This window comes from Cyprinus carpio, chromosome B3 (assembly GCF_018340385.1).
Source record: "Cyprinus carpio isolate SPL01 chromosome B3, ASM1834038v1, whole genome shotgun sequence".
Lineage (NCBI taxonomy): Eukaryota > Metazoa > Chordata > Actinopteri > Cypriniformes > Cyprinidae > Cyprinus > Cyprinus carpio.
The window spans coordinates 27,787,882-27,804,436 of NC_056599.1; the positions used below are offsets into that span (position 1 = coordinate 27,787,882).

Consider the following 16,555-nt stretch of genomic DNA (forward strand, 5'->3'; position numbering starts at 1 on the left):
TTTTTTCTGTAACACAAAGTAAGGTATTAAAAACATTTTTCTTTTTTTACCTGAAAAAAAAAAGATCATATAGGTGTGGAACGACATGATGGTTGAATAAGTGTTCATTTTTGGGTGAAATAAACTGTTTAAGAGGCGTTCACACTGACACCAATTTGCAGCACCTTTTTAAAATTCTGACCAATAAAACTTCATATTAAAGTCTAATGTTAAAATTCTGTATGAATTCGTCTAAATAAATTATAAATAAAACTGAAAACTGAAATCAATTTAAATTTAAAGTGAATGTAAATGTAGTATGTAAAATAGATAATTTTGAGATCTGCAAGATTACATTTAACAGTGTTATTAAATTATTTGTGTTTTTAAAGATTAATCAAGCATTAGATGACCCTCTAATTTTGGCTAATAACATAAAGTACCAATATATTGTGCATCCATAGACATTCTTCTGGCTGATTTCTGTATTATGAAAGCAGGGGGTGCATAGATGTGGATTGTGTTGTCACAATGCTGCAGAAGATAACTAAGGTTACAAATGATGCAAAATGAAACCACACAATACCAATGCAGTACCCTCCCTCTCTTCATACACACTTTTCTTTCAGCTTCTAGCTAATGCAATGTGGGCAGTATTGTTGTCACTGCCTCTATTTGTGCGCATACCTACCAAGCAGAATATTAAAGAGACCAGAGTCCCTTCTGTTCAGGGCATCTGTGCTGTGTGTGCGTGTGGTTCTATGCAAAACTGCATGGATGTAAATGTGCATGAATCGCCTGTGTCACGTTTCCCACAGTCTGCTCCAAGCTTATTGATGTCAGAGCTGGGGAAATCTGAGTGTAATATACTGATTACTTGGATTTTAATATCTGTCGGCTTGTTTGATATAAGCAGACAATCCCTATAGAATCTTATCAAACTTTTTTGTTAATAAGCTTCCATTAGATTGAAGATCTTGATTGAAATCATAAAATAAACACGGGAAAACACATGAGGTGTAGGTAGGCAGGGGGGGACGTTTTAGTGTGCCATAGCAGATGGGAAATGGACACAGAGGATTTCTGCTCTCAGCATGCAACGGTCTTCTGGAGCACTGCCAGCATATGTCCTTCTGCCCATAGAGAAGCACTGAAGGGTGAGGTACATCTGAATTAGCTGACAAAGATAGATGTTGTTGGTGCCATAGTTTTAGTGCAAGAAAACTAAAAAAAGACATTTAAGTTAAAGGAATATTTAATGCTGGCATCTCTTACTAAACATAATATGTCAAAGGCTCTGATTTTTACATTTATATGTCTGTCCTCTGGACAAAATATTGATGGGTCCAAAACAAAGATCCACTGAAGGTCAAAGGAGCTGATGGTCTGGTGATGTTTAACAGGAAGTCATACAGCTGCAGGACTATCTCAGATTTTGTCAGGTTTTACTTGCTGATAGATATCAAAGACTCATCATCATGTGTTCCCGCTGTGTTGCAAACTTGAGGATTTGACCGTGCTGAGTCATGTCTCACACCTGTGAGTTAGCAGCTACATCTGGTGAGCTACTGTATATTCCCACAGAAAAAACAAAAGCCTTGTGTTCTCCAGGGTCAAAGATCCCTGAAAATGAAAGAGGCTGGGCAGTTTACTGATTTAAATGGACAAGGAAGAACAAGACTGTAAAAAATATTCCGTAAAATTTACGGTAAAAAATCGGCAGCTGTGGTTTCTGGAATATTACCGTAAAAAATATGCTAGAAAATAATTTAGGTTTTACGGTATTAAATTTACAGTTAAATACCGTAATTTAATTAACTGATATAATGTTAATATACCAATCTATTGAAGTACTAAAATCTTTTTTGTACCTTTGTAATACACTGATAACCACCAAATGCAGGTGATGATGAGAAAGTCACATGATGAACCAAAGCCCATCACAAGCAGCTTTTAAATAATAACATATATAGAAGGTGCACACAGTGTCATTCACACAAACACTAAACACCATCATGACGACACATTAAACTAAAATAATGCAATGAACATTCATTTAACAACATTAGGTGTAACACACAACCCTAAAATACAAAAGTGATAAGAAAAAAACTAAGAAGAAACAGGGTTATTTCAACCAAAAAAACATCAAATTTGAAATGTAACACAGGGAATTCTGGGAATGTCAGTGTACAGTCTTTTTCACTTCCAAAAACGGTATACTTCCGTAAAATTACATATAAAGTCCAATACAGTTTTTCACCATATATAGTAGGAGAATTTACCGTAAACCATTTAACAGATTTTTACTGTAGCATTTTTACAGCCTTTTACTGTTAAATTCACAGTCATTTTTTTTTTACTGTGAATAGCATACAAATGATGCTAAGTAAGGTGCAGTAAGACAATGGTCCCAAAACCTGGTCCTGGAGTATCCCCAACCCTACACAACATTTGGACGTCTCTATTATCTGACTCACTCATTTCAGATCTTTGAGGCCCTGTTTACACCTGGTATTAAGATGCGGTTTGGCCGATCTGATCAAAGTTGACATGGGAGACACATTCCTGTTTACACCAGGTGTTTTAATCCATCTCCTTTGTCTGCTTTCGACCACTTCTGTCCAGATTTTGAGGGGAGTCTGCGGGTGAGTGTACGTATGGGATTTTTCTGATCTTTTGATATAATAAGCTTGCACAATTTACATAAGAACGCAAAAGGAGACAACAGAACATGATACAAAGAGCAGCAGCTTTTGTTTCTGCTATGACAGCCGCAAAACTATGTTGAACGATTTGGGTTTGTTTTAGAATCAGGACTACCCTTTTGAAAAAAAACAGCATATGCTGGTTAGGTATGTTTTGAAGCATGGAAGCTGCTTTGAGCAGGTTTAAGCTGGTCCTGAGCTGGAGCTAGCTGCTTAGGATCAGCTAAAATCAGCTCAAACCGGCTACCATGCTTCAAAACATACCTTTTCAGCAGGGTAGTAAGAGAATTTTTACATTTTTCACCTTCATATCAAACTCACGATTTCAGACAGCAAAGTTTAAATCCTGTCAGGCAGAGAGGAGGCGGTCTTTTGTGGCTGTTTGAACACATGAGGGTCCACACTACAAGAGCAATCCTATTGAATGCGTTTTCGACTACCTCTGAAAGTCTACAAGCTCAAAATGTTTTACACCCCATTAACACTTGTATTTAGTATCATTCACTTGTGGCCGGATTGACCAAAACACAACTTAAAACCAGTTGTAAACAGGGCCTGTGTCTCTACTAGAAGAGCTGATGAGTGGATTCAGATACATTTTTGAACAGGGAAAAATACAGTATGTGCAGAGTTAGGGTACTCCAGGACCAGGGTTGGGAACCACTGCTCAAAGATGCTAAGTAAGAAAATAAATGGAAAGTTCAAACAGAGACAACACTTATTTAAAATAGAAATGTTTTGTTATATTATTAATGTCTTTACTGTGACTTTTGACCAATTTAATGCATCCTTGTGGACAAAAAGTATTTATTTAAAAAAAAAAAATCCTACTAACCCCAAATATTTAAATGTTAGTATACTAATGCCTAGTGTTAGTATACTAATGTTTTTGTTTCTTTCTCACTTGTGTTTCAGTGTACGCCTCCGTAAGTCTGTACTTGCTTCCCCAGAGACCAGCCACTCTCCTGCTGTATGACGATGTAGTGCAATTACTGTTGGGTTCTCCAGGTGAGTTCTTTTCTGTTTTTAGGACAGGTCATCCATTAAAGTTCTGTCAGCATTTGTGAACCTGGACCACAAAACCAGTCTTAAGTCGCACGGTTATATTTGTAGCAATAGTTAACAATACATTGTATGGGTCTAAATTATTGATTTTTCTATTATGCCAAAAATCATTAGGATATTAAGTAAAGATCATGTTCCGTGAAGATATTTTGTAAATTTCCTGTCGTAAATATATCAGAACTTAATTTTTGATTAGTAATATGCATTGCTAAGGACTTCATTTGGACAACTTTAATGGCGATTTTCTCAATATTTCAATTTATTTATTTTTTTGCACCCTCAGATTCCAGATTTTCAAATATTGTCCTCTTCTAACAAATCATACATCAGTGGAAAGCTTATTTATTTATATGATGATGTGCTATAAACCTCAAATTGACCTATATGACTGGTTTTGTAGTCTAGGATCACATTTGTTCTCATTCATGTCCTTCAAACCAGTATGACTTTTTTCTGTGGAAAATACAGGAAGATATTGAGAAAAATCTCTATTTTTTTATTTCAATGGAACCCAATGGACTCCAATATTGTTTGGTTTCCAGCATTCTGCAAAATATCTTCTGTTGTGTTGCACAGAAGAAAGGTTTAGAACAACATGAGGGTGAGTAAACGGTAACTGTCCCTTTAACCGTAGCCTTAAAAAGCCTCAGCTCTCATCACTCTTAATCTTTTTATTTATAGTGCTATGAAAAGGGGAAAGGGAATTACTAGGGAGAGAAAGCAACCAGGACATCACAGTTTGGGCTCATATCTTATGATACCCATGAGTACCACAATGTTTCAGTAGGTTTGACTTACACTTCATGTCCATCTTTAATATAGGCTTCCTGATACTCTTTGTGTGCGGCTCAGCCAGGCTGTGTTCCACATGGTTAGCTTGGAATCAGAGATCCGAATGCAGCTTCATTGATTCACAAACATCCTGCGGTGGTTACATGTGCAGATGTGTGGAACTGCTGAGTTGGTTGTTTAATAATCAGGCTTACACTATAGTCTCGTTTCTCAAGAGCTGCCAATAAGAAGACGCAATTTAACTGAAACTGGACACAGTGCCTGCAAGCTATTTCACCACGTTGCACGTGCAATAAATGTCATTAAGATTTACAAACATGATCAAATGACACATTTAGTTTGGAAAGAGGTTGTTTCCTCTGGCAGCATTAGGGAGATTTAGAGAAACTGCTACCTGTGTTGCCTGGGTGGCTTGTGTGTTTTGCAGTGCCAGTCAGGTGTTTAATACAGAGTGTTATGGCTCAAATTATGGTTGTGGGAAAGTGACTTTTAGCTGAATGCTAAGTATGATGTAATGCGTATCATGCAGACTTGACTATTAAAAGCCCTGCATATCCTCACTCTTTTTCTGCGTGTGTGTGTGTGTAGGCATCCTGATGCAGTTCTTTCTGCCTGATCCTTATCAATTTAATAAGCTTGAGCTCTCTGTGCAAACAGGGGTGTAGCTGTGTGTGTGGGTCCCTGATTGCTCAGTGATTATACTTACATGCACTCAAATAGTGTGTATTCCCAATCCCACTTCTGCTGACAAGCCAACAGCTTGCTCTCGTTCCCTCTTCACATTCAGTAAGAGAGGCTCTCGCTCTAGAATACCATCAGTGTCTCCAAGCTGTTCCCAAGATAAATGGGCAACTTGTTGGGCCCAGTGCAGAAAAAGGCCTCGCTGAATGATTTAGACATTTAATAAGGGTGTAAAGTCCTTGAGTAATTGTACATTACTGTACCAAAGGTTTTTTTTTCAAACCTGGCTTGAGTAATACTGAAACTGGATACATGAACATTTCCAGTGAAAATTGGCAGGAGGCCACAGATGCTTTATTTATTTATCTTTCAATCTAATAAAAAAAGCTTATGTTGATTAAATAAATAGTATATGTATTAATGTAATGTAATTGGCCCCAACTATGTTCCTTTGTCCTTGGGAAGTGGCATCATATCACAGTTGTTAACCTACAGCTGAAGATATATGAACTTGAATGGAATTTCAATACTGTTAACGATCAGTATATAAACAACTTTATTAAAATGTCAAACAACTGTGAAACTTTTTTGTATTATGTACTATTATAGAATTTAATAATATTTTGAATTTATTTTTATTTACTTAAGTTTAATGTTTTGACTAATATTTATTTTATTTTATTTCAGCTTCAATTACTAAAAATAAATCTGTGTAGTTTTATTTAATAATAACTGTTAAATCAGTCTCAGATAATTGCAGGATACTGGTTTCAGTTTTAATATCGGATGTACTGTATACTGGATGATTACATACTGTAGTCAGGTATTGACTAAATTTAAATCAGATTGCTTTACAATTTTGTGCATCAAAGCTACTGCAATGATAATAGCCTTTATCTCTTGATTTCATATATACACTGTATTTAATATTATTCTACAGACAGATATTTAAAAAGTCTTTTTGTGAAAATAGTGAAATAATGAACAACTTCTGATTTTTAAATACTATAAATACTATTTTTAAATACTATAATATATTTAACATATTTACTAGAGCAGAAGTTTTAAGTATAGAATTGCAGAGAAAATTATTTTATATTATTTTTATATTTGTATATATTTATGGAATATATTATGTGTGTGTGTATATATATATATATATATATGTATATGAAATTAGGTAAATAGGTATATGTGTATGCATCCATTTAAGTTATTGCACCATCCACCCTCAGAGTGCAACATGATGCTTACTGAGAGAAGTAGAGGGAGATCAAGACTCACACTGGTGTGTTTCTTTCATGCCTCAAAACCCATTACCATGGCAACTTTGGCAGTGGCAGTAGAATGTGCATTTTGTAACAGGAGGGGTTATTATTAAAGTGTTGCATATTTGTCTCTGTTGCGTGGGAGGAACATTTCATGTAAAACCTGATCTGAGATCTGCTAGTCTCTCTCTCAGTCAGGTTTGCTGCTGACCACTGTTATAAAGAGCTTGTTAAAGCCTCCTCTATTGAGAGAACTCATGCACAATACAAAAAGTGCTTTAACTGTTTTGTTCAAACATCCACCTTCAGAGTGTTTGTTTGCAGAGTGGGGTTTTATGGTTTTTCGGAAGTGTATTTTGTTAAAAGTGAGTCAAGTGAATGAACAGACAGGAACAGCCTGAACTCTGAGCGTGGGAGGATTTTTGTGTTCACAGCATGCCAGCCTGAAAAGAAGCCACTCAATTGATTTGGGCTTCAGGGTTTGTTTAGAAACATGTGAATGTAAATGGTGAAAGTGAATGTTTAAAAAGGCATTGTTGTATGTCATTGCTGTGTTTGTATATCTGGATGTCTTTAGGTGCATTTTAATTAGTGTGAAGTCAGAATAATACTGGATTAAACCATTTTTAATACACTTGTCAATATTTGCAATGACTACAACCACTTTACAAAAAAGGAACAGTTTATTATGATTGCTCTAGTTAAATCTACCTGAAAACTATGCATAAATCAGTCATCTAACATCCTCTCTCTCCTTAATTTTTCCATTCTCTGGCCAAGAGGGGCATTATGTCTTACTCTCCCAACAGAGCTCAAGCACATCTGTAACTGAGAACATGTGCAATGAAGAGAGAGATGAGAAATGACTCCCTTGACTAGAGAGAGGCAGGGTGAAAGAGGAGGGAAGTTTTTTTTTCTGAGAATAAACTGGTGAGAATCAAGCGGGAGTGTGAGTTGAATGTAAATCTCCTGAGACCTGCTTGCATGAACAGCTTCCAGGCACAGGGCCTATTGAGATACAGATAGCTATTGAGTCATTCTTATACTGCTGTAAATCAAACCATTGACTATATGGCAGTCTGCTGGTGATCTCCATTGAAAATTGACATCATTCAGATGTTGGTAATTATATGACTTAATGTGGTTTTCCAGTGTGGCTGCTACTTGCTCAGAAAGGGCACCAATCCTTTTGATAGACAGCTAATCTCCAGTACCGGATAAAGATTACATAAGAAGGGCCTGTTTGGATGAACTGACGGACTGCTGACGTATTGGGGTGGGAGGTATGACCAAAATCATATTTCATAGTATGAGTATTTTTAATACCATTTCATATTGATCATAGCAAAAGTATGTATCAAAAAAAATATACGTGCAGACAGTTTAATGAAAAATGGTTTCTATTTTAACAACAGTGTGACAAAGTCTATTTTTAGAGTAAGAGTGAAATACATTGCAAAAGAAATGTACTGTAGAGTTAATATTATTGGCTGTGACCTATAATAATGGTTAACTTTTCTGAGGTAAAATGTAATTATCTCTGATACTTAAAAAAAATCAGCTTTACAGCCCTCTGTACAAAAGGTCCACTGATGCTACTAACATCTATGGCTTTGTCATGGAAATTGTGATAAATTGGCTGGTGCAGTTGAGGGAACAGCACTTTAGTGATTTTTCTTGAGTGGTATGTCTCTTTGGTGAGCTGACTCCCTCAGGGTTTTTTTCGTTTTCTCTATCTAGCTCCCTGTCTGACTTCAGAATGAAATGTGTCAGTGAACACTCCCCTTTGAACCAGACAGGTTTTGGGTTTTGCTTCACTAATTTTGGCCCTGTTGGTAGCACAGCCCTGTTGGTAGCCTATCAAAGTAGGCCCAGTTGCAAAACTTAAAGACAATAAAGGAAACCTAGAAGTTTGGGGAGACACATTGGTCAGTGATAAGAAATACAATATTTTATGTTTAATTTTGACGTTATCTATAACTTTTAAGGGCGTATGTTTTTATACGCAGTCAGGCTATTCATGAAGCCACCTGACATTTGTGATGCTTATCACTGAGCATCTATGATAGAAGGTGGTCTCATCGGTGAGGCCAACCACATGATTCTGCAGATGAAGAGGATTCTCAATGCAATTCAAAATGCCCAAGCTCCTTAGGAGGCTTGCCAGTTGGCGAAGCACCAGTCCCAACTAGACTGTTCCGTTCTTTTACTCCATAATCATAGTTTTCACTGTCAGGTTTACAGGGGATCAACCCATCTGCAGCCCATCCTTGTGCAATCCTAGAGGAATTGCAAGCTTTGTTGGCCAGACGCTGTCCCAGCCCTTCTTGTCATCATGTAAGATGCAAATCACTGCTAGTGCCATGGTATGCATAAGGCTAAGAGCCAGAAACCTAAAGATATTAGTCAGTGAGTAGGCTATCACATTAGCCTTGCTTTGTATAGCCTAATTGAATCTCACGCCTGTCTCAAATGCTGGTATTTATGTTTGTTTCTGTTGCTCAAAAGGAGACGGTTAGGCAAATGGAATCCGGTTTAATTATGCTATCCTGGATGTAGAGCTGGATATGTTAAGTAAATAAATGAATAACTGTGGCCAAGACAGGGAGTGTCACAGCCTGCCTGCATTCAGTGGTCCCCAAGTACTGTCATGCTATCCTGGATGTCTGGGCTGATCAGTGACCAGCTAATCCAACACTAATCAGGGCAGACAGCCTACATTGAGAGATACACGCTTATATTTTTAGGCCTTCTTATTCTCTTATTCCTATTTGCCACTCACACACTAAGTGAGCCAAGTGGAGGAGGGGAAGGGATTACTGCAGTGTGGATTCTGAGCTCTGTATTCTTCTTGTAAAATGTTTCAAGACATTTTGAAAAACTCCATAGTTACCTTCATTCTGGGAAACATCTTGAAATATTTTTAGCAGTTTCTTGCAATTATTGACCCTGCCCCACAGATTTTACATAAAGTTATCTTGCAGTTCCTCTCTCTGTGGGGCAAGAGAAGAGAGTAAAGCAGCTACAGCAGAGAAAGGTTGAATCACCATAATGCTCATTATAACAGAAACATTGGTTAAAGGAAGTGGTTGTTGACAGAATCCTATAAAACTGCATTCACAAGTAAAACACATGGAAACAACAAACGCCAGAGCAGCTCATTATTAGGTCTGGAAAGCAATTACTGGTTCTTGTTCAGTTCAGAACAACATTCATACAGGGCAGAAATTGTAGACCGATTTGCGAAATAGTTATGACTTCATTCTTTGTCATAAACCATAAATTCCTTACAATTCATTTATCCGTTTTCACTATACTTGTAAATTTTTTATTAAAGTCTTTTTTATAAATCCATTGTCTAGGATCCCGGAGACAGCCATGGGTACAGCTTCAGAGGAGAGCCATCCGACCACCCTTAAACACCTCCCAAATTACCCTCTCTGCAATGCTTACCTCTTCCCGCACTCAGTATGAGCTTGGGGGCTTTCCTTACCCCCTTGCCTTGGAGAACAACTCAACAGGTGAGTTTATCCGAACACCTTCCATGGAGTTTACTCATGGATCTAGAATTACTATTTTTCCTATAATTGTAATAATTCATCATTGCATAGAATACTGCAGTAAACAGAGGCTTGTAAAAGTGGCCTCATGGAGTTTAATGTATTTTTTGCTATTACTGTCTGCCTTGATTCAGGAATTAATAGTAGCTGGGTGGAGCTAACTGCTCTAGCTGCAATGTGTGCTCAGCTCACTGGGACCAACAGCACTGAGGTCCAGGTGTCAGAACCCATCCACATCTCCATCCCCCTTCCTTCTGATTCACCTCTCAAGACTGCCACCAGTGTCCCAGTATGGAGGTTCGAGGACAAGACAGGTAAACAGCATTTGACAAAATTTTGGTTAAGCCTAAATAACAGTATGCAAATAGACAATTTTATCCAAAGTTACAGGGCTCAAACTAGAAACTTCATCAGTCTGCTCAGGAGGGTGATCACGAACACCCATTTTGACGAAACCATGTTATATTCACCCTTTTGCTGATCCAGATTTTATAGTAGTCTAGTACTGAATAGTTCAGGGGTGTCCAGAGGGCCACTATGTTGACAAGTTTTTTTCTTAATTAAAACACCTGAACCAGCTAATCAAAGTCTTCTGGAATACCAAAAACTTCCAGGCAAGTGTGTTAGGGCAGGTTGGAGCTAAACTCTGTAGGACGTTAGTCTTCCAGAAAAATAAGTAAAGTAAAGTGACATAAAGCCAAGTATGGTGACCCATACTCAGAATTTGTGCTCTGCATTTAACCCATCCAAAGTGCACACACACAGCAGTGAACACACACACACCATGAACACACACCCGGCGCAGTGGGCAGCCATTTATGCTGCGGCGCCCGGGAAGCAGTTTGGGGGTTCAGTGCCTTGCTCAAGGCCACCCCAGTCGTGGTATTGCCAGCCCGAGACTCGAACCCACAACCTTAGGAGTCAAACTCTCTAACCATTAGGCCATGAATTCCCCCAAATAATTGGACACCCCTGCGATAATTAAAAATAATTGGACACCCCTGCGATAGTTCATGCAAAACTAAGTCACAATATGAGGACTTGGAGTAAAATGACAAAGGGCATAACTCGACATTTTGGAGAGGGGGTTGTACTTGTAAATTGTTAAAAAGTATACAAGAAGCAAGAGAGAAGGAAAGATGGAGAAAGGTATGGAATTTCTAGTTGAGAGTCATTTAAGCAGGATCAGATAAAGTGAGAGTAGGTACAAATCAAAGAAAGCTGTTAGGTCTTCTCACATTGGAGCGATAATAGCCTGACAATTCATAAAGCAGAAATCATCTCCAGACATTGACCCCATCATGACATAGCTCCCAAAACAGGATGTGATTTAGTGCCTGGCAAGCTTTGTAGAATTCCCTAGATCCTTCACTGATGCCAGCTTAATAAACAGAACAGCTCTAGTGGAAAAATCAATATGACTAAAAGAGGCTATCAGCTCACATTCTGGCTTTACATTCAAGTCTTATTTTTCAGTAGATTACTCTTTATATAGTTGCACGTCATTGCAGGTTATCTAGTACATCTGTTACATTTTTTCAGCTCTTCAACCCAATGTCTGAGATGCTTATTAGGATCTCTCCTAAAATGTGGTTAAAGATTCATTTAGCCTCTCTTAGCTCCACAGAGAAATCTCAAATGATTTTGACCTAAGCAGCTTAGTCTATGGCAACCTAAATCCAACTCCTAGTTTTACCCACCCATTACAGTATTGGTCAGGGAATGTAACCTTGTAAAGTATGTGAAGTTTTGACAGATGGCCATCAAAGGGCATTAGAAGTTGTTGTTTAGTGTTTATTTTATTAAGCAGTATCCTTTTTATTAAATTTTTGATTTTATATATTTTGTTGTCAGAGTATCGCCCCCTACAGGATTTTTTTTTTTTTTTGATGTAGTTTGGATATTGATACTGATTTAGTATTATTTCACAATGCTATATTTAAGTCATTCAATACATATGTATCATGTTTTAATAATTAGGTTATTATTTTAATCTTAATTATTATATATCATATATTTTGATTTCTACAAACAAAAATAACTCTTTGCACAGTCCTCTTTTAAACTAAGAGACAGGCATTTATTAGAATAATTTTGGCATAAGTAATAAGGTAAGCAAGAGCTTGTTTTAGAGCCAAAGAAAGAACGATTTTAGAGGATATGGTAGCTTAGTACATGGATCTGCTCAAACTGTGCCTTCCAGTTACCAGGATGCCAAAAGTCTATCTAGACAGAGAATGCTAGATAACTTTAGAAAAAGAAAACCCTGAATATTCAGTGTATGTGTGTGGGTGGTCAGAGAGAACTGTGGTTCAGAGAATAGTTAGTTCTGGAGAACAGGGGCCTGTATTCCTGAGTGGTGGGTGAGTGTGTTTTTGACCATGTGATAGATGCACATGGCCGAAAACTACAAAAGTCTGTATTGTCTCAAACTTTGCTCTGTAGATTGTAGAAACGTGGTTGTGTAGAATGCAGCTGCATTCTCAAAGCATAGCCAAGAGCCCTGAGTCACTCTCCGAGTCTCATTTACTAATACAGCATAAATATATATGATGTCACCGAATACTCAGTCCCAGCCGTCTGTTTTATCTAAAAAAGGTGGGGCCTGAATTCCCCAGTGTGTTCAGATTATGAAAACATTCATTGTGTCACAGAAATTTTCCATGTGGCTGCTAAGACCCTGTTTGTTTTGGAGACAGATCACAGACAAAACAGCCCATACAGAGAGAGCGGATGCTCATGCACATGGTACTTGGAGGGGGCTTACTATACTGGGAAAGCCCCCTGCTTTAGAAAGCAGGTCTCCCTGCTGAGCTGAACTTATAGCACCTTCTAGTGTGCTTAATTACACATTGCATGCAGCTGCCTGTGTGTTTCTTGTGCAGTTTTGTGCTGTAGGTAGCTGGTACTTATGATTCTGCTGTGGCACTTAAGGTGAACAAAGCTGTGAAATATGAAATTATAAATAGCAGTATTTCATTTAAAATTAAAAGCATTAGATTCCAATAAGAATAGTTCGATATTATTGCGGATTTTGTATATAGTATAAAATTTATTTATAGTTACAAGTTCATTTTGTATGCTCCAGTTGTGAAGTCCAGCACAGAGAGAGCATGTCGTCTTTAGTGGAGGGAGACATTTGAAATTGTATTTGTAAGAGAGTTCACCCTGTCAGAACATATTAACTCATAAGGGCTTGTTGCAAAATGTGTGCCCCTTACTGTCCTGCTTTGGTGCACCACATTACATTATCTGTGTGATTCTGATAACCTAGACTGATCCTAAACCTAAAATTACTTTTTAATGAAGAAAAGCTATTGAATGTGTGATTTGGCACAGTTTGGGTCTAATCTGTCCCTGGCGCATTGCCCATTCACATTTAATTGAGCCTTTCCTGTAAGCTGAAGCAAGATTTCATTGCATTTATCACTGTCTGCTCATTTTGTAATAAAGTGCTGTTTTGCTGCAGGTCTGTGGGTCAGAAGTGGTGCTGGATACATTAAAAAAGAGGGCACTCAGATGACATGGAGTTTTGTGGCTCCAACTTTAGGATACTGGCTTGCAGCATTTCCCTCAACCTCAGGTGAGACCAGCAGCAGTTACAGCAATTGAAGTATTTACATTTTCCTTGATCAGTAACAATTAAATTACACCAAATGACTTTAAAAAATCAATTAATTTTAAAATGTTGTTTAATATCTGTTTTCATCTTTGTATAACATTATTTTAATCTGCCTAGTTTACTTTTGGATTAATTGGTTTACTTTTTTTAATGCTTGAGATAATATGGGTAGATAAAACAAAAATAATTATTTTTGTGTTAAAGGTGCAGGCCTGAACACCTCTGGTCTAAGAGACATCACTACATATCACACTATTTTCCTGCTAGCGATTCTTGGTGCCATGGCCCTACTAGTGCTTATTCTGCTGTGTCTGCTACTGTACTACTGCAGGTATCGTTGCTCTGTGTGTATGTTTGTTGCGTGCCTGAAAAAGTGAGTAATAGCTTATCCTTGTAGGCTTGGCCTTAGCAAGTTGTAAAAACCTATGTCATAGCAAGACTTTTATATAGGCATACACAAAAGTCTTGCCAAGAGCTTAAGATCACTTCCAAGAGCAAAATGAGCAATTCAACAAACTATATTTTCTACTTAAACTATATTTATACTTTATCTTTATATGCATATTTGGTATAAATATCTAACAGATATTATTATAATATTTCAGGAGGCGGTGTCTAAAACCTAGGCAGCATCGCCGTAAAACGTACCTCTCATCCACTCTGGAAAGCTCAAAGAGAGACCAGGGGACATCCACTTCCCACCTAAATCTCATCAGCGGTGGACACATGGAGACAGCGTCCTCGGCCGCTGACCTTGACGGCATCAAATCTGACCTTTCCTCCAACCGCGATCTCCATAGCTCTCGAGAGGAATTCTTCAGACATGGCCCCACCCAGAGACAGCACAACTCCAGGATGAACGCTGACACAAAGCGAGGAGAGAGCTACCCATTGAAGACCACTCGCTCCTCAAACACGGGAACTCGAGACCCGCTCCTGCAGGATGACTATAGCAAAGGTTACAGCTCTGCGGAGGACTCTGATGAGCGCAGATACCATCATCACAATGCTAAAGACAACCAGGGCTATTCATCAGACCCACCATCTCCACCTCCACTTTTGCAACCATTTACTGGCCACTATCAGGACCACAGTCGGGACAGCAAGCCCCCAGAATATTATGCAGCGGCAGGGGATCACCTCAGCCGGCCCAGTTCCATTAACACCCAGCCTGGCCAGCTGATCTTCTGTCACTCCATGGAGCAGATGAAGGACAGCATGTACCACAGCATGGTACCCACGCTGGTCATCCCTGCACATTATATGCATCTGTCCTCTGACCTATCAGCGGTGGAGCAGGCAATGGAAAGGCAGCAACAGCTGCAGCATGATATGGAGGGCATCCAGGTTAGCATGACGCTGCCACGGCAACAGAGTCAACACCAAAAGCAACAACAACAACAGCAGCAGCAGGACAGACAAGAAAAGGAAGAGGAAGAGTCTAGCCAGAAAGCAGAGGGACCTTCAGAGGAGAACTGGGGGTCGGAACAATCCACTGCCCCCGTCCGTATTCCTGTCCTTTTTAATGACTCCACCATTGCGCAAATGAATGGAGAGCTGCAAGCGATGACGGAGAAGAAGCTGCTGGAGCTTGGAGTAAAGCCACACCCTCGTGCCTGGTTTGTTTCCCTTGACGGCCGTTCAAACTCTCTTGTTAGACACTCCTACATTGAGCTAAGCAACGAAGCCTTGCGTGCACCCGTGGGCCCCAGCAGTCTATCCCAGGACCACCGTTCTGAAGCACTCCCCATGAGATCAGGGAGATCTACTCATCGGAAAGTAAAAGAGGAGGGCAAAGCAAAGGACGGAGGTGAAAGAAAAGCTCATGGAAAGATTTATTCCAAGCTTCCCATTATCGAAATGCCAGACTCGAGCAGTGAGAGCCATCCAGCCATGTACTCACCTGAGGAGAACTCCACAGCACCACTGCTTGACGAGACCTCTGAATCTAGAGGAGGGACGTTCCCTCGTAAAGACCGCAGTCGGGAGAACAGCACCCGCAGTAGTGCCAGCGAGGTCCACAGAGACTCTGTCACCAGTCCTGATGAAGACAATGAAGCTGACGACAAAGATGACGATGGAGAGAATAAGAAGAGCCCCTGGCAAAAGCGTGAAGAGAGACCCCTCATGGTGTTCAATGCAAAGTAACTCGCATGCTGTCCAGAACTAGTTATGGCAACATCTTGGCTATACCTTAGATGCTTACTAGCGATGAAGAAGCAGCATTGGAAAAGAGTCAGATGAAAAGCACAATAAGAGACATGGCACTTACCCGAGTGATAGGCATCTGTTCCAACCATCAAGACTAGGTACCAAGAATTAGTGCTGAATGGCGCTTGTAAAGAAGCAACTAAAGCCCTCACACCCTTTTAGATGTCCTTCAGATGGTTTAAACATCTGATGTAGTTCTGGCAGGAGTTCATAAGGCCATAACTTGAACATATCTGCAATCTTCTCAAGCTGTTGTCTCGCTTTCCTTAATGATACCCATTTTTTGTAAGAATGACCATGAGTCATTTTAAACTTTAGACTTTGGGAAGCAATCCATAAGCCTTAAAGAGCTTTTCCTTTTCAAAAGAAATATAAATGAAAATGAATATTAATGTGATATGGGAGGGCTTGAAAGATTTTATCAGTCTAGAATGACTTTTATTGTAGTGGTTTACTCAGATGTTTCATTTGTTTATATTACTATGTAGAGCTGAACCATTAAGATGTGTGGAAATTGTACATTTCACAAACAGAAGTGAAATGTTTGCTGAATAAATGTGTGTGTTTACTCCAATGTGACTTAAAAAAACATTTTACACACATAAAAACACACTATATTTTACTACTATTAATAAAATCCCCCCCTTTTACACATATAAAAAAACAGTT

General features: G+C 38.8%; 1 protein-coding gene across 1 annotated transcript in view; it reads left to right on the plus strand.

Annotated features, from left to right (window-relative positions):
• The window catches only part of LOC122136571 (protein FAM171A2-like), a 32,158-nt gene extending 15,698 nt beyond the window's left edge, over window positions 1-16,460 (plus strand). The window contains exons 3-8 of the mRNA XM_042720599.1: window positions 3,603-3,695; window positions 9,856-10,014; window positions 10,188-10,367; window positions 13,523-13,636; window positions 13,880-14,006; window positions 14,281-16,460. Of these exons, the coding sequence (XP_042576533.1) occupies window positions 3,603-3,695; window positions 9,856-10,014; window positions 10,188-10,367; window positions 13,523-13,636; window positions 13,880-14,006; window positions 14,281-15,823 (2,216 nt within the window). The 3' untranslated portion in view covers window positions 15,824-16,460. The remainder of the gene's footprint in view (window positions 1-3,602; window positions 3,696-9,855; window positions 10,015-10,187; window positions 10,368-13,522; window positions 13,637-13,879; window positions 14,007-14,280) is intronic.
• The last annotated feature ends 95 nt before the right edge of the window (window positions 16,461-16,555 follow it).